This window comes from Ciona robusta, chromosome 7 (genome assembly GCF_009617815.1).
Source record: "Ciona robusta chromosome 7, ASM961781v2".
Taxonomy (NCBI): Eukaryota; Metazoa; Chordata; class Ascidiacea; order Phlebobranchia; family Cionidae; genus Ciona; species Ciona robusta.
Window position 1 is genome coordinate 3,312,479 of NC_143241.1, and position 23,105 is coordinate 3,335,583.

Here is a 23,105-nt window from a genome sequence, read left to right on the forward strand (position 1 = left end):
GACAACCTATAAGGAATACTGGTTTCTGGGTTGGAGTAACTGTCGTTAAATCTCTCATCTAAGGATTCGCGCACAATGGTAGCAGCGCAGAGCTTTGAACCCGTAAGCTCTTGGGTAGAAGCAGGTGCATTAACCACTTTGGGGATATTGCTTAAGAACAACTGTTCAACGAAAAAGGATCTTAAAAAGGAAGTCTAAATTAATCAACTCAAACGGATGTTTTTTTTATAACACATATAATGGATTTAGTTGTCCCTCGATTACCAACAATACTCAAACTAATTTCCGTTGTAACTTAAGCTGCCACTATGCTAACTTAAACTGGTTCTAACAAAATATCTTGGTTGGTTTACACACTGTATGTATAAAGTGAGAAACAATTCCAACAATAATTAAGTTTATAAAAATAAGCTTTATTATATTTACTTTACACCAATCTTACTTTATTTAAATTACCGTTTAACCATTCTTACAATGTACTCCTCAGAAAAATACTAAAATTTTAAAAAGGATCAATCTGTACCAATATTTAAAGAAAAAATTTACAAGCAAATATACTGTTTCATAACGTTGTCAACCAATACACCCAAAAACGATACAGAAATTTGAAATTCTTTTTTAAACATGTTGCACGGTATATTGCACTGCTGCCACCTAGCAGCAAAGTAACTAAAATCTGTAAACTTCAAAAAGTTGGGAAAACGAAAAATATTCAAAAAGTTTCGAAAAAACGAAATCTGGAAATTGAATTCAATCTGAAGAATTCCAAAGTTTTTTAACATCACCAGCTGTAGTTTTACAAGAGGTCAAACCATTGGATGCTGCCCTTCCAGCTTTTCTGCAAACTAAAATAAAAATGTTCAATGTTTAGTAATAGTATTTTATTAACGGCTTTAACGCTGTGACAGTGGTTAGCGTGCCTGCCTGTAACCCAAGTTAAGGTTGTCACCCTACCAATGCTATGCATCCTCTGATCTTTAGGCAAGACGCTTAGTGGCAATTCCCTCAACCTAGTGGTAACTTAATAATGAGTTGTCTAAATTGTCAAACCGTCAAAAAAAACACACAGTTCCATAAGGTTGTAAATGGGCATGAGGTGTATGAAACAGAACATTTATGTTGTAACAAATGTCATTTTTGCAACACCCTAGGATAAACTAAGTTTATAGAATGTTCTTTTCCTCAATATTTATCAAAATCCTTTCTAGAAATGGGTAGAGTTATTGCAACACAGGCACAGCTATAATATGTTCCACACACAGATCATATTCATATGGTAAGACAAAGTTTATAAAAAAATATCCAGAACAATATTTTGTTTTTGCATGCTTTCCTTGCATAACTTAAAATGCTACTGACCTTGTTAATAATAGCAATGTCAAAAATTCGACCAATTACAGGAATTCTTCTTAAGAAGTTAATAATTACGGGAAAGAAACCACTGCAAGCAAATAAAAAATCCTAATATATACATATGTTACTTAAATGCTGTAGCGTTTACTTTTATACAACTGCTAAAATCAGGGTCCACCAAAATATAAATTTGATATATTTATTCATTATATAGTTTTTTATTTATCAATATGATTACAATAACAAATGTTGTATATCATATTACAATATATTTCTAGCCTAAGCGCATATAGGCCTAAAGTATACCATATGATATATAAAATTCATGTTTACCTGAATAAGAGAAAAAAGCCATAAGTTTCAATAAGCATTCCAATAAGTGGCCACCCCAATAGAACCACAAAAATACCAGTGAAGAAAAATCCGCTTGACTTTATTTTGTGGCGTTGGAAGAAGAAGTTAAAAGTTCTTTGAAGGCCAATGATAAATGATAAACCACTGATGAAAAGTAACTAAAAGAACAGGAAAAATTTCAAAAGTGTAATTTTAGTGATATGTCTGGCTTGTCTGCTGAGTAGCATAAGTCCAGGGTTGTGACAATAAAATGTGTTAACTGTAAAGGTGTTTTTTTCATAGAATTTTTAGAGATTAATTGCTTTTAAAATTGTAAAATTTAGAGGTTGCTGCAAAAACTTTCAGGATGAGCCTACACAAAAAAATATAATTTAAAACTCTCTGGATAGGCTTACATACTCTGCACAATATAAATCTAAGCAATTGTTCCTGCCTTTAAACAACTAAGAGTTTGAATACTCACAAAATTACTGTGTATAGATGCTATACATGTACCTATCCACATGTTATGTCGTATGTATACTACTCACACTGCCATGTTAGTTTGTGGTGAATTTTCAAATAACCAACCATTATCACACAAATACATATATAACTTACATTTCCAAATGCAAGGAGAACTCTATCGAAGAAAAATATCATACCAAGAAATAAGAAGAATGCTCCAAACCCAGTCAGACCAATACCAATTTCTGAAATATAATCACAAACACACATCAAAAATCTGTTAAATAAAACTGTCATTTTTTTGCAAAAAAATAATTTATTTTTGCTGTTTTATATTTGGATGTGTTTGGCAGTTAGGGAATCCAGCATTAACGTCCATAAACCTATGAGACAATACAATAATACTAACTTTTTGGTTCTAATTTTTACTGATGAATGCAGTGCAGAAAATTCCAGGGTATGCCTGCCTACCCAAAGTTTAACACTTATGTTTTTAATTACTTAAAACCGAAGCTTTGGAACTAGTATCCTCCAGTTAATCAACCATAATATTACTGTGCAATACTTTATATTGAAACTGACCTATCTAGTATCTACTTCAGAGTTCAGACCACTTTTTTATTTAGAATTTGAATACCAACCATACACATAAATAATTGCACAGGTTCAAATATAAATGTATACATGTGGCATATATATACTTACTTTGACTGTCAGTTACAGACAACATATTGCTGGTACTTTAATATCCAGGTATACAGATTAATTTCTCGTCTCCACTTTTTTTGTGAATTCTGGTCTCAAATTTTAATACAAAAAGAAAGCTAAAATGTACTTCACGAAACCTATAGAATTAGGAACCATTATTGATCAAAACAGCAGATCCTTACATTTCAAAGGGCAGTGTGTTTAAAAAATGAATATAGCCAACATAACATAGGTTAATTGGTAACCACTGTAGTAACGCGTTTAATATGAAAGGTTCAAAGTCTGTTTTGTTGGGTTTAGAATAATGTCAACAAAGCAGAAGTTACACTTTGCCCACATTGAGATTACTTGATGTAAGTTGACTTAGAAATCAGCTAAATTTAAACAATATTCTCAATTTGCTAAACCAACATTTATATTCTAATTTTAACTTTTCATTATGAAATAAACAATTTTATTGATAAGTTTAAAAAAATGAGAATAGTCAAACAGCATTTTCATATAACTCAAACACTTAGGAAGTTTGTTTTTTCTTTTTCCTCGGTAATAAATCATTATCAGACTCAGAGTCACTTTCGCTGCTGTCAGCATCATCTAGTTCGTCCCAAACATCTTTTTCTGTTTTCCTTTTTTCAGTTTCCGGTTCCTTTTCATCATTTTTGACTTCTAGTTCTGCATCAGTGGCAAGAAGGCAAGTCAGTCGCGACTTTAGATAAACTTTATGCTCAACCTTTGGGTATCGCTCATGGTGAACTCTTAGGTGTCGATCCAAGCTGCATGAGAAAAAGTATGGTAAGCTTGGATGACATCTGATCTCCCTTATGCTTCCTGCAAAACCTTTGTAGCAGCGAGCAACATGTTTTATTTTTCTCATATCAAACATAGCAGCATCACCATGGGTGTTACCGACAATAACTTGATTTGGATTTCTTGCAACGATATCAACTGCGGTGAGTGGATATTCTTCATAACTGGTCTCCAAAACTGGACGCCTTGTGTTTGATTTTGGATCAAACACTCTTATATTATGAGTACCAGTTATAGATAAGATTTTATTTGAATTCGGTATAAATTTTAACCCTGTAACCCACACCGGTACCCTATGCTCCAGCCAATCAGGCCGCACATTTTTCGCTTTAAATATTGGCTGCTCTGGTTTATTTAAATCCCACAGTTTAAGAAGATTTTCTTTTCCCCCAGTAACCACTCGTTGCAGTTCACTGTTTAAGTCCATACACAAAACATTATCACCAGCCTTGCTGCTGGCCAAGCTTTCATTTTCATTAGACCACAGTCTTAAATCGCCATTAGAAGTGCAGGTAATGAAATTTGAGTCCAGTCTGGCCAGACCAGCAATTTTTCCCTCCATTTCAGGTATTTGAAACGAATCAACATATCCTCCATTAGCTGTTTCCAGCTTCCTCACAACCCCGTTTTTATGTGCAGTATACAATACAGACCGATCTTCATACTCCCAACAAATACGTTGAATTTCATGTTCTTTTCCATAGTTATCCTTATCGTAGTGGTTAGTTGCTAGCTTTTTACAAAGGTTCACAGATTTAAGTAGGCCAGTCTCAGATCCAACCCAGACGTTGTTCTGAGAACCACAGCCGTTATTTTCCACCATTATCTAAATAAAAGAGTTAAATTATCTATGAAGTATGTTCAAATTTTACCAAAAAATGTTTATAGGAATAAAAAAAACGTACAAACCTTAATACTACATTTTTCGGTCTAAAATTTCTATAAAAGCACCATACAACTATCGAGCAGAATGTTGGTGCAATTTTAAATAAATTTGATCCTTCCTATTTAATTTTAAATACTACCTACGTACCTGCATACACAAATGCTTAAAAACACAACGTGGACTTTACGCTTTATAATGTTTCTATGGTAGCCTTCCTAAAGTATGCACAGCAACTGTAAGGAAACCTAAATGGTCCCTGCTAAGTTATTTTTCCACTGAAATTTTATTTTCGCCTGATTTTTAACACTATATTTTTAATTAATAGATTTTAGGTAGGATTAATTTAAATAACTGTAGTCAATTAAGGTTGCCAATAGACTTAATTTATTTTAACAATTTATGTCAAAAATAAAAGGTTCTCTACATAATTACACTACGGGGCACTTGTGGTACATTAGGTCGTGTGTAATAAAAAGAAAAAACTAAAACGAGTCTTTGTGCAAAATTATGCTTCATACCAAAATGCACCAAAGGCACGATTGCTTAATAAATACAACAGATCGACATAGCAACTGGATTGCGTAAAAAAGTGATTAAGATATATGAATTAAAAAGTTGATAAAAAATTGCTCATTTTACGCAGCACCATCAGCTGATTGGAAAATTACTCAGGCGTGAAGTGGAATTGCAAAACTTTAGCAGTGAACAAAAAGTGTGTAACCTAGCAGTGAGCAAAAAGTAATTGAAGACTTTGGCCCATTGTTTCATCACAATGGTTTGGAACATATGATGTCATGAGGAGGGAAAAACAAGAAAATACAAAAAATATTACGAAAAGCTCAGGAAATTGAAACAAAAGGCACTGTTACAAATAGAACTATAGAACTGGTGGGTGTTATAAAGTGGAATGCACTATTGTATCATTAAACATTTAATGGACGGCGGCTGGCTGGGTAAAGCCGGCTTTGCGGCGGTTACGGTCGCCGAAATTCTTTTCCAAGTTCATGGTGATCTCACGCTGTAGGTTTGGACCTTTGTATGTACCTTCACTTTGAATCCATGGATGAGAAAGCACTTGCTCTGCTGTGTAACGACGTTTTGTGTCTACCACTAGAAGCCTCTGGATCAGGTCTTTTGCAGCTGTAATAGGAGCAAAAGCAAACATAATCAAACCAACCCAAATGTTTACATACACATGGTACCAACTAAAATAAAAACCACTGAAATGTAGAATTCGAACAGTGGCTGAATAGGCATTAATTCAAGGTAAATTAATATATTTTTGGGGCAATGGGCAAACTTAGCCATAAAACTCACTTTGTAGGACCTCACCCACATATTATACAATTAAACTCTCGATACTCCAGCCATACCTTCTGATATGTTGTCCCAGTAAGGAGAAAGGAACTCATAGTCCCCAAGTTGGATGATCTCGAAAAGTTCCTCTTGGTCCCGCTCCAAACTCCTAAAGGGAGGAAATCCACAGAGCAGGATGTAGGTGATGACACCAGTAGCCCACATGTCAACCTCCAACCCATAACCTAGGTAAAAACTCAGTTTTTTAAAAAAAAAAAAAAAAAAATTCAAAACGTTTGCAAACATATTTCAGCTAGTGAACTAATAGAAATTCTGCCACACAAACATTTTTGTTACCTGTTTCAGCTAGGATCTCTGGTGCTACATAAGTAGGGGTTCCACACACTGTGTAGATAGGTTCAGTGACTTCCATTGCGAGTCCAAAGTCGGCAAGTTTCAGAGTCATGCTGCCGTCTTTGTTGCGGGAAACCTGGAAGTTAAACAGAAATTTAAAATAAAAGGTTTTGTGTTATGTATTATAAATTTTTAGTGTTTTTAACATCAAGACTGTCAGGTATACCTGTTGGTCATTACGCAATTTTGGAAAGTATAAACAAAATGAGTAAAAATTTAAATCATTAAAATTATTTGAATGAATAAGTGAAATTAACTTGCTTTATCCTCGCATGGACGGTAAACGACAATTGGTATATAAACACAGATGTTCTGTTTTCTAGACCTCGTGCCAGCTTATGAGTAACCATGTAAATTTGTAGGTTATGTTTACCTATATATATAAGGTCCACAGACAGGGTATGTCTATGTCATGGAATCTTAGATTAAGTTTAGAGTTCGACCACAGTTGGCCGATTATCCTAAACCAGGGTGACTCCAACTAATTCGATATAAATTAAAACAGCAAAAATTTCATTTCCGAAACTTGCCAATAAATTCTCGGGTTTAAGATCTCTATGAATGATGTTCTTAGAGTGAAGGAAAGCAAGAGCTTCGGAAAGGTCGGCCACCATGTTTGCTGCGTCTCGTTCGGTAAACTTTACGCTCTCAGTGATAGCATCAAATAAATCACCACCCTGCAATATTAGAACGTGTTTAGAAAAACTTGTTGTTATACAGTACTGCAAAATATGATTGAATCTCAAAGTAAATAAATAGTTTCCCCCCAAAAAAACATGATTACTTTTTAAATTAGACAGTTTAAAGCGTTTTAAATAAATATTCAAAATGTTGAGGTAAGATAGATATGCTAGCACATATTATCCCATATTTCCTAATGGTATTTTATTAAGTTACAGTACTCCTATGGCGTTTTGATGATAACGTCATATAATTCTGTAAATATTGTTAATTTACTACCAAATGGAATAAAAACAAAAATAAAAACACAGAATAAAAACACAAAACATCTTGTATTACTATATTTCATTATTAAAAAAAGTTTGGCAGACACTAAAAATTAAAAATAAAATGGTTAAACTAGAATTATTGCTTACTTTAACATATTCCAACACTAGATAGATCTCATTCTCAGTTTCAAATTCCTCAATCAACCTTACTATGTTTGGATGGTGGCAGTTCTTCATGATGGCAATCTCATTTTCTGTTAAATATGTTTAATGAACATAAATGGCTCGTTTGTCTGCCAGGTGTAGCGACCACGCCTATTTTTCTTCTAGTTAAATGTAAACATATATTTCTAAATGTAAGCAACAGTTTGTTCACTATAACCTGTCCTTTAAAATATTTCAAAATCTTGGTGACCGTAATTGAAGAGACAAATAAAGTTATTATTATAATGAACATATAATAAAACAGCCACTAAAATTAGCTTTAAAACCATCACATACCTATCATATCTTCTTTTCCTTTAAGTTTCGACTTGTCGATAATTTTCATCGCAAATTCCGATTCAGTGTTTCGCAATCTGCATTCCTTCACCACAGCGAAGTTACCATCTCCGATAGTTTTGCCGATCTCATATCTCGCTTCAATATTACTTCGTGCCATAATAGTACGAGTTGGTGCCTGGGAAAAGGTTAATATAATATAGTAAGGTGTATAACAAGAATTATACTTAAGACATTGAGCTGTATAATATTTATTGTTTATTAAACGAAAATGATTTTTGTTTCAATCATACTTTAAACTTTTGCACCCTTCTTATACGATCGGTGTCATCACTCTTCTGTCCATAATGAGTAGGTGAAGTTTTTTCACTCTTGTCATAATCGTCATGATGATGTCGTTCTTCCTCCTAACATAAAAACAACAAATTAATTTTCATCCCAACCCACGTGTGGTAAGTACTCACTTTTCTTCTCCTTTCCTCTTCTTCTCTTTCTCTCTTTGCTTTCTCCCGTTTCTCCTGCTCTTGTCTTGCCCTCTCCTCATTTTTCCTCCTTTCTTCTTCTTCCCGTTGTCGACGTTTCTACATCACCAAATACATTACAAACCAATCAAACAAATAACCTTATCACTGCCCACCTCTTCCTCCCATTGTCTTTTCTCATCCTCCAACCTTTTCCTTTCTCTTTCAAGCTCTTCCCGCCTTCTTCTCTCTTCATCTTCTTCTCTCCTCCTTCTTTGTTTCTCCTCTTCTTCCCGATGCCTCCGTTTACGTTCTGCTTCCTCTTTCAGTTTCTCTCTCTTTAAATCTTGTTCAAGGCGTTTAATTTTTTCTCTTTCTTCTGCCTCCCTTTCTCTCCTGCAAACCAGTAAATGTTATAAATTCCAAATAAAACAAAAACCCACATTTTACAAAATCATTGTAATAATAAGTGAATACTTAAAAATATATAAACTTTTTATCTCAACCCACCGGATTCGATCTCTTTCTCGTTTTTCATCCGTCTCTCTTCTCCTTCTTTCTTCATCTTCAACTTGCTTCCTCCTCTGCCTCTCACGCTCCTCAGCTTCCCACTGAATCCTCTCTTTCTTTTTTCTCTCTCGTTCCCTTGCAGAGGCTTCGTCATCTACAGGATCTCGGTTACCATGGCGACGCCTGAAACCAAAGTCAAAATATGTTAAATGAAAACCCCAATCATCCAACATCCTAACCCTCCAGTCCTCTTACCGTAACTCCTCATCCAGCTCCTCCTGCTCCCTCTCCCATCTTCCCCGCTCCCATTTTTTCGCTCTAATCCTCTCCTCTTCCTGAAACCGTCTCCTTTCAGAGACAATATGAGCAGCCCTTCCCCGGCCAGCCCCAGGTCCTCTATATCCACCATCGTTCTGGAACCTTCTGTGCAGAGATTAGAGTTAACCCCAATAAACAAAACCCAGCCAACTCTACCCACCTGTCACCCTCCGTTGAATCCCCAAGACCGGAGTCTGATTTTGACCCCTTGCCTTGCTCAGGGAACCCCCTACGCCCCTGTTTTTGCTGACGATATGCTTTTTGCAGGTTCTGCCTAATAAGGCTTTCAGCATATGGTGAATCAGGGTATAACTCTTGCAGAACTTCCTGTACATAAAAATACACCAAAATCACCAACTATGACATCACAATAACACTTATGACATCACAACCAACCTGTACATCCATGGTAGTCAGTTGTTCACGTCCGACAGCGATAAAAACATCATCTTCCCTGAAGAAATCGGACACGGAACGTATTTCCCTGCCTTTTAAAGTGTATAACCTGCCAAATTAACACAAAATATTTTCTGTGAAACTACACCAAAAAAAATGTTGTTATTAAAAAGTTAATGGAATTTCATTAAACAAATAAACCTAAATTTTAAGAACTTTCTGTTTTATTTTGAAACATTTATGGCTAGATCCTTTACTTATATATTATCAATTCATTAAATAATGTTTACCGTCTAATGTGATCATTTTTCCACTTAGGTTGACCAAGAGCTTCAGAAATATCAGAGACAAGTTGTTCATATGTTTGAACCTGTGTGAAAATAAAATCCTAAAGTTAAAATCTGCCTTTTTCAAACTCCCACACCCTCACAAACTTTTAAACATAGAATGAACAGAATTTTGGTTATTGACTTTAAAAGGAAATAAGTTAATGAGGTAAAATTTTGTATCGTCTGTAGGGTGTAACGGTCACGCCTTTTATCCAAAACATTATTTCTTTCTTTTTTATCAACAAGCGTGTTTTAACAACTGTTGTTTTACCGTTACTACCCCTCTTTTCGCTTTTTGTCAACTCTCTTGTTCTTCGTTATCGTGACCGAAGAGACAAAATAAATTTCATTCATTCATTCAAATGTTTAAGCTTTGCATTAGCAACAAGGTTGAACAATTTATGGTAGAAAGGATTTCTGAACATTTACAAACATTCTCAGGCCCTGACATAACAAGTAAATATCAACTATAGAACCATGGCTAAGTGGTAAGGCACTTGTATCATAAACAAAAGATATTTTACCGGTTAAAAATTACCAGACTGGATGCTTTTAAATTACAGGGTTGGATGTTAACACTGGTGTGCAAATGTATCTTTGGGCAAGACACTTAACGAACGTTACACCAACACAGTGGTCATTAATCATTTGTAGAACCCTAGGTGAATTGTTTTAACTCTGGCTCCCAGATCCCCTAGCGGAAAGGATTTTACTTGCATAGTGCAAAAATATAAAAATCTCAGACCCCATAGTATAAAAATCTCAGATTCTATAGCATGCCACAATGTAGGACCTCACTTGTACAAAATATGAACTTCATTTATGGTATAACATATTTCTAAACATTTACAGACATACCAATCCTCAGGCCTGTATATAGAAAGTAAATCAATTGTGAATCCAATAGCGTAATCTCAGATCCCTATGCCTTCCCCACTGTAGGACCTCACTCGTATAAATAAAAATAAAAAATTCTACTCACAGCTCTCCTGTTAAGAAGAATGGTTATCTTCTTATGAGGACGGATCTGGCCGGCTCGAACCACGGTGACTACCTTGGGTTTCATGGGTGAGTTATCGGGGTGGGTGGTGTGGGAGTAATCGGTTCTTGGGGCCGTACCAAACGTCATTGGCCGGTGCTATTGTTATTTTAGAAAAAAAATATGGATTTGGGTAAGAATTAAATCTAAATCTATCTTATTATTTTGTAAAATTTTGGCTAGTGAAGTCTTGTGATAAAAAGTTTTAGGTAGGAATTAAAACCATGATATGTTATAAATTTGTTAAAAGTTTAGCTTTTTTTAAAGTTTTAAGATGTAGGCCCTTTTAGTCATAGGTCAATACAGTTTCATAATATGTTATTAAATTTATATATAGTTATAGGTTATATTAATATGTAATAATAATACATTCTAGAGAGCTTAACACCTAAGACATAAAATTCATTACAGTCAGTACACAGTTCCAATAATTTATATATTTTTTTTAAATTTTAAAAAAGAGGTTACAAAATCTTAAAAAGAAAAATAAAGTTTAAAGAAGAAAAATGTTGTCTTACCTTTTGTTTAACAGATCTATGGTCCGGCTGCAAGGTATGGCATGATTAAGTTACTGAAAAAAGTTTTGCATAGCTTCGTCACTTACCTGTGATTTGTTGAACATATTTCGACTGCTAGGTGGAAAGGTGGAGCGCATTCCGTTTCTCGCTGTTGCAATACTTGTGTGTGGGAAGCTGCTATCTGTGTCGTAGTATGCTCCTCCGGGGTAGTTTGGGATACGGTGGCCTGTGAATGATAATGTTAAATTTTAAATGCAGAAATTCTATATGGGTGAGGTCCTATTGCAAAGAATGGCAGGGAAACCTGGGATTTGAGCCAGAGTGGGCCCATAACTTCAATACTTAAAAAAACTGCAACCTAGAAATACTGCAACCAAGTACAGCATTAAAAAAGCGAATAGTATGACTGGGGACTTTATAACATGTTCTGATTCGCCGAAAATTTCCCCACTGGTCAAATTGACAACAACTGTTTGAATTTTTGATTATCAGCAGAAAAGCAAAAAATATTACGTTTGGTTGAGAAAAATAACAAACACGAGATTGAATCTGCATCGTTTACCCTCAATAACCTCTACATCTTCTGAAAACTGACAAAGAGAAACTTTATGGTGAGCTGAGGGGTGAGAGATCAAACCCCCGCTTAGCACATTGGATGTATTTGAAGTTGCACTGCTTCTTATGTCACTGTCTTCATCGGCAAACCGCCGCTGTTGAAGAAACGCAGACTGGACCCCTCTGGCGTACGATTGGTTGGCTTCAAATAAAGACGAATTTGAATCGTCCAATAAAATAAAAGATCTCAACTTGTCAGTTTTTGAGTTTTTTGGCTTGCATTCAGAAGAGCTGTAGATCCTTGCTCTTTGTGCTTGAGCAACTTTAGGTACTGTGTGTTGTTTGTTGTAGGAAGGAATAGACTTTACTCTTCTGCGCGAATGTGCTGCACTATCTCCATCATTGCTTCTTTGCTTGTGTTTTGTCTGGTTTGCTGGCTTCATTGCTGCTTTCTTCTTGGAGTCCATAGGTTGGTTCACTTTTAAGACTTGATTGTAAGGACTAGATCGAAGTGTCTTCTCGAGGAGAGAGCCAGATGAAGAAGTGGAAGAAGAAGTGTTCCTCTCAAGTCTTGGTGGAACTTGTCGAAGCTCAATTTTTCGGGGAGGAATCTCTTCAAAATCATCGTAACTGCTGGAAAACCTTTGCACTGTGGTGTCAGTGAAGTCATCTTCCGACCGTTGGCCGTGTAAGGCTGGATGTGGGTTGTGGTTTTTAGGTATTGACCTTTGCAGCACTGAAGAATGATTGCTTTCATGAATAGGTTTGCTGAAAAGAAATTTTCTGGAACTTCTGGAGGTTGACTTTGGTTTTCCATGCTCAGACTGTGGTTTTCTGGATAAATGAGCTATTGGTGTTGATGTTAGAGGTTTATCTTTCAAGGTAACTGCGGACATTGGTAGTGGGCCTGGCCGTATTTCATCCTTCGTAGTTGTAGGAGTGGCCTTGTCCACTTGTGATAAGTCCAATGGTGGGACCGACTGGCTTGTTGAGGCACGCCTGCTGACAGGGGGGTTTGTAACCACCATTCTTAACACTGGTACAGCTGCCCCAGCAGAAGTTGTGCTGTTCATGTTTCCTTGAATGTCAGAACTATTCCCTGAATCATCCACAGGCGAAAATGCAGGGGGTCCATCTCCAGAAAGAGATAAATTCAACACCATAACTCAAGAATATACTTAAAAACTGTAAATGACCTGAACTTAGACAAGACTAGATCACAAAGCCCGAAGAAACACGATCTAAAATACAACCAAGAATTCCAACACTAGCCACTACAAACTACACTCAATTCAAATAACTTGTTTTTGAACTAATATTCAAACTGCCAACTTATGCCACAGTAGTTGCTAAGGGCGACTGAATTACAGTGTTGGATGGTGTGTCGAATATATGAAGAGTATCAATCGATAACACTCGTTCGCTGTTAGTTTCATCATAGACAGCAAGTGGCACGTGGAGTACCACTTAAAAGGCGACCACCATTCGTAATAACAGCAACCGCAAAGTGAACAAACAAAATTAAATCACGAATGGCCGGGTAACCAAAAAATGAGAAAATAAGCCACTATATAGTAATAGTAGGGTGGCGGAAGATGGAACACCTTTAGCAAATAATATCCAATTATTTTGATTGTGTTTTAAACAATTAACAGCGGTCTATAGGAGTCGTGAGGATACCGTTTTATAATTTCATGTTGCATGCTCACGTCTAAAATTCATGCAGCGTCACTAATTTTTATGTTAAGATTATTTTGCAATGAAGTTATTCAAGTTATGAATCGGTAGCCAATCTTTTTAATCTCTATGGATTGAACATATTTTCACCTAAATCAGCATGTTGAAGAGTGAACATGAAACGTTTTCCTTATTTCTGATTTATTATTGCAAATGAAGCACCTTTCATATTATCATTTACCTCAATGTACTGCAACAAAATAAATGCTAAAAATTTTGCATTCCTATTATATTAGCACTTTAAGAATTTTACCTTGTGAGGAATGACAGCACTGCAGCATGCATGTCACACAACATGCAGGTACTAGAGGCACTAAACAACAATGCCTTGGTGCATAAGGCCTGCTGAAGATAGTTCTCTCACTTTGGTTATCTGGAAAACCATTCCTGATTTTTTCTCTATTAGGAAAACGGACAAAGTCATGTTTGGGCAAACTTTTTTGATCCAAAGTTGGTGCCAAACATGTTGACCCATTTCTTGAGTGCTCATCTGACAGACAACCTGTATTACATTGATCACTAGGTGGGATAGATCTCTTTGATTGTTCTGGTGACTTACATCTAGCATGCGTGACCATTTGTGGTGGTGAAGATTGAACATTGGCTGTTTTTTGGGGGCCAGCTCTGTTATACTGTACATTGTTCAATGGAGAAATACAATCTAATTTTCCATTAATTCTAAATGTCTGAGCATATTTTGGAACAGAATTTTCTTTCTTCTTGACTTGGCTTCTCTTTTTTCTAAGAGTTTTTCTTTGATTGTAGGATGGCTTTTTATTTAAAATTTCATTCATTGTTTCCTTTTTCTTCTTGATCACGTGACAAGCTTGACACGCATGACCAAGCAACCGGATTCTTCTATTAAAGTTTGGAATATGTTGATTCCACTTTGGCCTATGAAGGTTTATCTTTTCCACCATCCTTTTAATTTTCCAATGCTCCAAAATATATTCAAAAGTAAAACTAAACCTCTTGCACCTTGCTTAGCTTTAAACCCCCCGAAAATTGTTTTGAAAAATAAATCTTCAAATAAATGGACCAACTTTCTATAGTTGTGTAAGTGTAACATTAAAAGGCAATGGTGGGAAAATTTAGTTGAAATAATTTTGAAGGACAAGTTGCTACAGTTACATCCCAATGACAAACAAGATTAAGTCAAGAGTTGAAATCTCTCGTTAAACAATTACGTAACATCGTTACATTGTAACTAACATCTTGTTACTCAAGTAGATATGTCTTTTCTCCTTACTGAAGTGATTTTAATATTTTACAAAACCCCTTGCTCTATACTGCCATCTGCTGGTTAGAATTTTTAATCTGAGATTTGCAGGCAAAACTTTTGAAGTTTTGAAGTTTAAAATTAACAAACTCGATTGCTGTTGAAATCTATATTAAGCTTTGCTGATATGAATAAAAGAATTATATAAGTATAATAAACGTTTACAAGAATTCAAGTGTAACCTCTTGACATTCATGGTGAATCAATAAATGTCCTGCCTCCCATGAGGCCAAAGTGCGATTGATGTATTAAATATAAAAACTGCCACAATCCGCAACAAAAGAAAAAACATCGAAAACTTACGTATGCGTCCCCAAATATACTTCTTGCATAGCCAAGGTGAGTCGTCTTCTCCATCGGTTGATTCCAAATAAATTGGCATCTTAACCATAACATGTCACATTCCTACCCCTCTACTTAAATTCTTATCTCACCTCAAAAAATTTCTTCCATAAATAATAATATTCCTCTAAAATGACTTCTACAAAGGATAAATAAACCGCGAATGAGAGTCCCTTTTCACCGAGGCAGTTTTAAGGCTAATGTACGCCACACTTTAACAGATTAGTAGCCAACTACGACTGTATCAACACATAAGCAACATCGCACCGCGTTATAAAAGGCAAGAGCGCCGTGTGTTTGAATTCCACTCCAAACAATTGTTCCTCTTTCCCCTTCAAGTGAGAGTGGGCTTGTTGGTTTAGGGGGCAACTCTTTCTGCCCAGCTTATGACATTATGTAACATTTCCACGCTTTTCATTCCATTTAAACAAGTTTAAAGCATTTAGAATGACAAGTACTTATAGGCTGAACAGAAGCCATTAGAGGAAAAAAACACATACACTACACCTTGGTGTTATGTCTCCAATAGTGAAAGTTTTATATACTACCGGTCATTGGTCAATACAGTTCATAAGAGCTCTCAATTGGATTGAGCAGCTTTAAGCACTACCAAAGAATCAACAATAAAATCCTATATATTTTGGAGAGGACTTACACCCACAATATACTACCAGACAGAAGCCTTAACATTTTTTACATTTAAACACTTATGAAGTATACAGTAGAAAAACTGACATATTTTTTTGGATAATTATAAGATATACAGTTACAGGATTATAGAATTCAGTTACATTTCGAACTTTTAAATTTAAGCTAAAAAAAAACAATTTGTTTCTGACTTGTAAAAATTTCCAAGATAAAAAGCAACTTTATTAGTTTATGTGTGAGGCTTGGGAACAACCAATGTAATAGTTATTATGTAACGAAATATACGTGTTAAGATTAATACAAAGCAAAGTCACGTTTTATGAATAAACAGACAATGTTGGAATTTTAACAACATTATTGTGTATTCACTATGTTTTACCACAAACATGTTTATCTGGCAGTCTACAGTTAAACAAACAGTCCAGTTAAAAAAACAAATCCAGATAAGCAGTTTTTGGGGAAATGAGTTGAAAAGAAATGTTGAATGCGGTTTAGGGATCTATTAATGGTTATCATAACAGAAATCTTAGGTCCGGGTTCGGACTGAGATTTAGGCTCGCAGCCAAGGCAACACAATCAGTTACAAGGCAACCATGTTTAAGATTAGAGCTTTGACACAGTGGTAGTGTGTATTAAACACAGTCAGGAGCGCGGGGGACAAATTGAAAGCAGATTTCGACGCAGAGCCCTTTGTGTTGTGTGAGTACACGGCTCAGTGAATTAATGTTAAAACAACATTTACTCACTTTTGTAATCACAGAATCAACAACACAAGGGGGGAGCAAAGCACAAAACACAGGATAAGTATCCAAACTAAAAGAACCTTAAAGTTTAAGCCTTAGTTGAAACATTCAATCAATTTAAAAATAAAAATACAATAGGCAGAAATGCAACTCAAATTTATAAATGAATGGTCACACATGTGATTTTGGGATAAATTTCAAAAACAAGACAAAATATCTCAACAGTTCTTGTAATTCAACTATTCTAAGAACAGAAATTACCTTTAAAATACCAACAACATATCTAGTATTACAAGTATATATATATATTTCTTATTTAAAACAAATCTTTAAAACATGAACAAAATTAGCACATAGTAAAACCACATGTTTCGTAAACACTTTTTATATACAAAACTTGCTATAACAAGCAAAACTAAGACAAAAGCAACATATTATTACCAACCTTTTGAGTCCCATTTTGGTTGAGATTTCTTTTTTAAATCATTACGCTTTAAAAGCTTCTTCTGTGAGCCTCGATCTTGAGGTTGTACTTTCCTTTGAAATGTACGAAGGTGTTCCGCAGTAGGCAGTGATTCCAGTTTTGGATAAAGCAGTGATGCCAGGTAGTCCGAAGACATTGAGAAACCAATCGGAATAAAATTTTGACCAAAACTTTTCTCACATTCTAAGATCTTACTAAATTTACAGAGCAACTGAAATAAATATTCTAACAGAAAAATCGTCTAAAGGTCAAAAATTATGATAACAATTCAAATTTTACGACTGTTGATCTGTTGCTAAGCATTTAGGTTGATATTCATATAAATTATTTATATGAATCCTACAAAATGATCCACAACCTGCAATTAGGCATGGTTCACTGCATTTGTATTCTGTTGGTTAGTTGTATACATCAAAACCATTGGCAACTCTAAAGCTAAATTGATGCCATTCTCAAGATAGGAGTAATAGATCATAGACAACAATAGGACGTGTTTAACATTCACAAACACTGGGATTCCACCTGTAGATATTGCAGGTGGAGGTAACCAGTAACTGTGAAAATAGATGTTTGCAAAGTAGTGAATTATTAACAGAAGATGACTGCCTGACAACGCAATTACAAAGCAGAAGAAACACATTAGAACAACAGAGTACTTGGGAGTTTCAGGAAGGTACCACAGTGGTTGGTGGCTGGTTGATCTTATGTAGTTTAAAGGTGTTTTAAAGCAAGTTGAGAGAAGTAGCCAAATTAAACTAAGCAGTTATGTACAAATTGTGTATTAGTTTGTGCAGACTAAAAATATGGTGTGTTCTTTACTTCTTTTTGGGCAGATAAAGAAAGAAATATTTTTTTATATGAAATGTTTTAGAAAAAGAAGTTTTTGTTTAAAAGTCAGTAAGCATCATCGTTAAGTTTACAAACAGATATAATAAATAACAGTTTGACCAGCCAGTTACAACAACAAAGAGTGTCAACTAATTACATTTAAGGACCAGATGCTAGATGGCAGCATGGAGCAGACTGGTAAGTAAGCCACTTACATTTGTATTACGTTTCTTAAAGTGTTCGGGTTATGACAATGTTTCCATGACAACAGAACAACAAAACTTACGAACGCCTGTGTTCTACTACGTGCTACTACACCCAAATTAAACCTTCAACTTGTATGTAAATTACATAAACTTACAATACGTAATTTATACTGTTTGGTTTGGCAATATTTTGTATAATATTTATATTTATGACACAATTTTTTATAAACTGGAAAAAATAAAAACATAAATATAATATATGTACTGGTCAAAATTATTCCTAAATTTTGTTATTTAATTCTAAAATGAAAAAAAATTATTTTCTGTCATTTCTGATATAGCCTATATATATGTATGAATAAAAAAATACAAATATTAATACCAAAACTAACCAAAAGAAAAGTCAATCTTTTTTAAACAAAAATATGAAAAAAAAAACAAACCAAAACAAAAATCATGATTCATGAATATATCATTTCATGATTAGTGGGATCAATTTTCATGTTCATTAGATCTCTATCAAGTAGATTTGATCAAATCTGAGCCAATTACCATGGCTACATGGCAGGGAACAATAGCCATTGTTACGTAGGTTGGTATAAGTGTAGCACTTATCGTGACCACTTGATTGTCGAGTCACAATCTGCGGCATAATCGTCACTACAATCATTTGTCATCTATCCTGAGTTTCACATCCATCATAGACAAATATATTTTACGTTACAGTTACAATGACTGAGGTGGTGAAATAGGTTATTTTTTCGCCCCAATCATAAGACTGACACTTATGGATCATGTAGAAGTTAGTAATATGTAATAATAATGGGAAAACACACTTAAACAAAAATTTGCCATTTTTACCAAAAATGGTCAATTACCATTTAAAATTTGAAATATGCGAGCATATTGAAGTTGGCTATTTAAAAAAAACGCGGCTACTTTCAAGTATCCACAAAGACTTTGACCAAAGCAAGATGGTATTGAACCAAAGTGTCCATTGCTTTCATTAAATATGGGACAAGACAAGAGGTTGGGTTGAGCTTTCAAGGATCAAAGCGAGCGTTTGCCACAGCTTCGTGGCTTATATTTCTATTACAAACAACTTTTCCAAGTGGTTTGCTCAACCCGGTACAGAGTGCTAAGGAATCTACTCGAGACTTAAATATTGCGGGCCTAGAAAACAGGACAATAACTTCACAATACACGGTCTCACAATTCATCGCAGCAAAAGCAACAAGCAGACCTTTTAAACTACTTCAATGTCCAATTTTTAATATAATTTTTGATCTGATCTGACTATTTTGAAATTAAGGTATATATATACATATAGAATTAAAAAAATCCATATGGCAAATTCAACTTTAAATGCTTTAAATATCAAAATCTACACTACTACACAATAGATAGTGACAATAAAGTCAAATTGTATAAGCATTGCAAATATCAATGTATAACAACCGCTAATAAAAAAAATATGAAATAATAATGCTACAAACTCACGTAATGCTTTCGTTTCTTTATGCAATCCATATTTGATCCTCTGGAACTTCTCAAAAGACGCACATACGTAAGATTCACCATCCTTTAATTCTTCAATATCTTCAATAAGGGTCCCCCCTTTTTAAACAAATTGTATTAAAATTTCTAACATAACAAATTGAACAACAGTTTTCTCCTAAATCAGCAGTGGACAGATTCTGAACTATTGAGAGCGCAAAACTTTTACATCTTTAGAATTGGATTGTTTTTTAATTGCTTGTAAATAGTAGGGCAATGGACATGAAACATTTTAAAATGCAGGACGATGCACTTTCCTATGAAAAACAGAACATATTTGTCGTAATATTGAAATTCACTGATAATACAGCATAGAATACTCCAAGGGAGAGTAGCATAACCCAGCACCCTAGGTTTGGCATCCTATTAATGAGACGTTACCCAGCCTCACCCCTCTGGATGTATTTCACTGATTGTAAAGGCTATTGCTTATCAGTATATCATATGACCCTTCACAATCTTTAAATGTCAGCAGTTTCCAATAAATACAACACAAAGTCACAAAGTATATGCATAATATACATCACCCTGATTGTTTAAACAGAAATCATATGCTTAAGCACTCTAGTTTTACACATAAAAGAGGTTCTACCCTACCGATAGATCTAAAAAGCAAGCTGAACCCAAATAGACTGTTTTATTCACCACTATTAATAAGTTCATAATGTTTACAACTATGGATGTAACTGTGTTTTAACAATGTTACTCTAAATTTAACTTTTTAAAAGTAAAAAAAACTTCAAATTTAACTTTTTAAAAATTAAAAAAAACTCCAAATTTAACTTTTTTAAAAAAAAAAAAAAAATTTAAGATTTTGAAAATAAAAAAACTCCAAATTTAACTTTCTAAAATAAAATAAAAACATTACACCCATGCCCTTGAAATCAACGCAAATACAAGTACCTATAGGTGTGTAAATACGGCGTACTCCATAAGGAAGAGACATGGACTTGGAAAGATCGGATAAAAGTTCTTCATAGTGTAGATATCGGTGTGGGGTTATGTGTAAACTCTTTCCTTTAAAATACCTGCAAATACAATTACCAGTTTACATGTGTCACTACTACTGGTGGTACTTGTCTACAAACAAAGTATACACATGGCTGGTGTTCAATCACAACAGTTAAATGGTTTTTCCATATATATTGAGTAAGTAGCATTATTTATAAAAAGAAAATTATGTTTAATCTTAGGAAATTTAACAGCGTATCAAAAACAATAAACATCTCATTTTAACCATACAAAAAATTTTACAAACAGAAAATATCAAAAAAATACACTTTATACTACTAAAACAGATAAGGTTATTAAGAATGTAGTATTAACAGTAGGCCGAGAAAAACAACAAAAATATATAAAAAAAAATGAAAGTATCAGAAGTATCCGTATATTACAATCAAAATCAAGGTATAGTTAGCTTTAAAAAACACAAACAAAATAAGTTTAAACTACCTCTATTTTTTATAAAATTATTTGATCAAAGGTACAGTGTTTTAACTATTTTAAAATTCAAGTAATTATTGAAGTGTCAAACTGTGCATATACAATACACACCTGTCTCCATTCTTGTAAAACATGACGATTCTCGGTCTGCGTAGATCTCTGTATCTGTGGTGTATGTATTGTAATCAAAACATTGATAAAATAAGACAAAAGATCCCACAAAAAATATTTGGACCTGGTTATTTTAAAACAGGTTACTAGTGAAGAATCCTTATATTACATTATAATAACAAAAAAGGGCTAGAAAATGCAATAAGTTAGAAGTTAGGTGTTAAAGATTCCATATGAAGTAGCCAACGATTTTTCACTGGCATTGGCATTGGCACACAAACTTTAATATTATATAATATGTTTTATATATAAATTACATAAATAATAATGTAGATGTTGACTGTTTAATGTTGGTGTTGTAATTTGCACATGAGCTACTTTTGCCTTTGTTATTATTTCATCACAAATATTTTACAACTATTCGAACTTTTATCTCAAAACTTAAAATGCACTTTCTAAATCTCACTTTGATGGTAACTGTTTTAAATATTTTAAAGAATAAAAATTGCGTACCTAAATAATGTCAGAATTTCTAATACCCCTTAATTTTTTACAGTGATTTATACAGCATAGGGAGTAGGGACAAGCGTGATCCTAACCTTTAAAACAAGATTGCCACCTCCTGTTTTTAACACCCCAGTTTTAAATGTAAATTAACTTTAACTCTGATATTAATTGTCTATGCAAACAAGCAGAACGTTATTGTGTTCGCCGTATTTATTAATGAGGTTCCCTGTATTTGACAACTATAATATAAATGTAACTCTAATATAACGACATCACCCTCAAATTTTGTCCAAAAAAATTAAAAACATAACACCCTAATCACCTATATTATGTAGTGTTATATATATAATATATTTATACTAAAAAGTCAGTGTCAAAACCAAAAAATATTACTACAGTATTAGTAAAAATATGCTTTAATAAAGTTCTCTTTTAAGAGGGCGATTGTTGAAAAAGAAAATACCTGTCATCTGTAAGATCTTGCAATTCCTGTGAAATGTTTGTTTTAACGAATGGTCGCCGCGCCATGCTATGTACTAATGGAGGCTCAATCATCACAAAACTACAAAAATTTAAGATTTTTAAGTCAAATAAGTATGAATTTTCAGGTAGACTAGATGTTTTACGTCAGATTATTTTTATTACTCAATAATGTCTCAATCTGCTAATCTTAACTTAGAAAAAAACATTTTGTTGTTAGGCATTGGGTTTTTAAAACGCCATCATGATTGATGGTAACCAAAGAAGACAGGGTTCAATGCTCAATGCTGCTACCATTGTTCGCATATTTGTGCTTTGGCAAGATACTTAATGGTCATTGTTTAAACCCAGTGGCCACTAATTGGCTGTGCAAATTGTTGGAAAAACAGAATGAAGAAGGAAAAATCACCCACAAAGTTACATACATAGTAACTCATGAAGATTATGAATATAAATTATTGTAATTTATAGAGACCGACCGATATCACTTTTTTCCACCGATACCGATACCGATATTTTTAGCTTTTACCGATACCGATACCGATATTTTACCGATATTTGTCACTATAGCGAAACATATGAAATGATCAGTTTTAATCAAAAGTAATGCCTGTATTCAAGATATTGCAAGTTATAGAGAAAAATTGGTTGGTCTACATGTTTTTAGGAAACATGCATGTTCTTAGGAAGGTGTTGCTTTTGTACGAAACTAGGACGCACATGAACGCTAAACTACAACGCACGTGGACGTTAAACTATGACACACGTGGACGTTAAACTACGACGCACGTAAAGGTCAAACTACGACGCACGTAAAGATCAAAACTACGACGCACGTAAAGGTCAAACTCCAATGCACGTAAAGGTCAAACTACGACGCACGTAAAGGTCAAACTAC

General features: G+C 34.3%; 3 protein-coding genes across 3 annotated transcripts; all 3 read right to left on the reverse strand.

Moving 5' to 3' along the window:
• Positions 1-392: 392 nt before the first annotated feature.
• LOC149733811 (vesicle transport protein GOT1B-like) lies at positions 393-3,035 on the reverse strand. The gene is made up of 5 exons (XM_089880840.1): positions 2,860-3,035; positions 2,308-2,399; positions 1,687-1,865; positions 1,360-1,441; positions 393-845 (listed from the first exon to the last, which is right to left on the reverse strand). The coding sequence occupies exons 1-5, from the start codon at positions 2,882-2,884 to the stop codon at positions 807-809; spliced, it is 417 nt and encodes a 138-aa protein (XP_089736966.1). The 5' UTR covers positions 2,885-3,035; the 3' UTR covers positions 393-806.
• LOC149733812 (WD repeat-containing protein 74-like) lies at positions 3,000-4,544 on the reverse strand. Its single transcript, XM_089880826.1, has one exon. It carries the CDS (start codon positions 4,490-4,492, stop codon positions 3,377-3,379), a length of 1,116 nt encoding a protein of 371 aa, XP_089736952.1. The 5' UTR covers positions 4,493-4,544; the 3' UTR covers positions 3,000-3,376.
• Positions 4,545-4,916: 372 nt separating this feature from the next.
• Positions 4,917-13,621, reverse strand: LOC149733813 (serine/threonine-protein kinase DCLK3-like). Its single transcript, XM_089880810.1, has 18 exons — positions 11,850-13,621; positions 11,374-11,513; positions 11,288-11,314; positions 10,713-10,868; positions 9,692-9,771; positions 9,402-9,510; positions 9,166-9,332; positions 8,943-9,110; positions 8,688-8,870; positions 8,354-8,573; positions 8,181-8,297; positions 8,010-8,123; positions 7,717-7,894; positions 7,363-7,469; positions 6,796-6,942; positions 6,209-6,341; positions 5,929-6,096; positions 4,917-5,695 (listed from the first exon to the last, which is right to left on the reverse strand). Exons 1-18 carry the CDS (start codon positions 13,003-13,005, stop codon positions 5,487-5,489), a joined length of 3,579 nt encoding a protein of 1,192 aa, XP_089736936.1. The 5' UTR covers positions 13,006-13,621; the 3' UTR covers positions 4,917-5,486.
• Between the last annotated feature and the right edge of the window lie 9,484 nt (positions 13,622-23,105).

Excerpts from the sequence above, each read along its gene's own strand:
- LOC149733811 (XM_089880840.1), bottom strand. The coding sequence starts at position 2,884 with ATGTTGTCTGTAACTGACAGTCAAA. Across the intron at positions 1,442-1,686 it reads GGCTTTTTTCTCTTATTCAG|TGGTTTCTTTCCCGTAATTA; the intron begins GTAAACATGAAT and ends ATTTGCTTGCAG. Across the intron at positions 846-1,359 it reads ACATTGCTATTATTAACAAG|TTTGCAGAAAAGCTGGAAGG; the intron begins GTCAGTAGCATT and ends TTTTTATTTTAG.
- LOC149733812 (XM_089880826.1), bottom strand. The coding sequence starts at position 4,492 with ATGGTGGAAAATAACGGCTGTGGTTCTCAGAACAACGTCTGGGTTGGA.
- LOC149733813 (XM_089880810.1), bottom strand. The coding sequence starts at position 13,005 with ATGGTGTTGAATTTATCTCTTTCTGGAGATGGACCCCCTGCATTTTCG. Across the intron at positions 11,315-11,373 it reads ATATGTTCAACAAATCACAG|CCGGACCATAGATCTGTTAA; the intron begins GTAAGTGACGAA and ends CATACCTTGCAG. Across the intron at positions 8,124-8,180 it reads AAGAGGAAAGGAGAAGAAAA|GAGGAAGAACGACATCATCA; the intron begins GTGAGTACTTAC and ends TTTTTATGTTAG.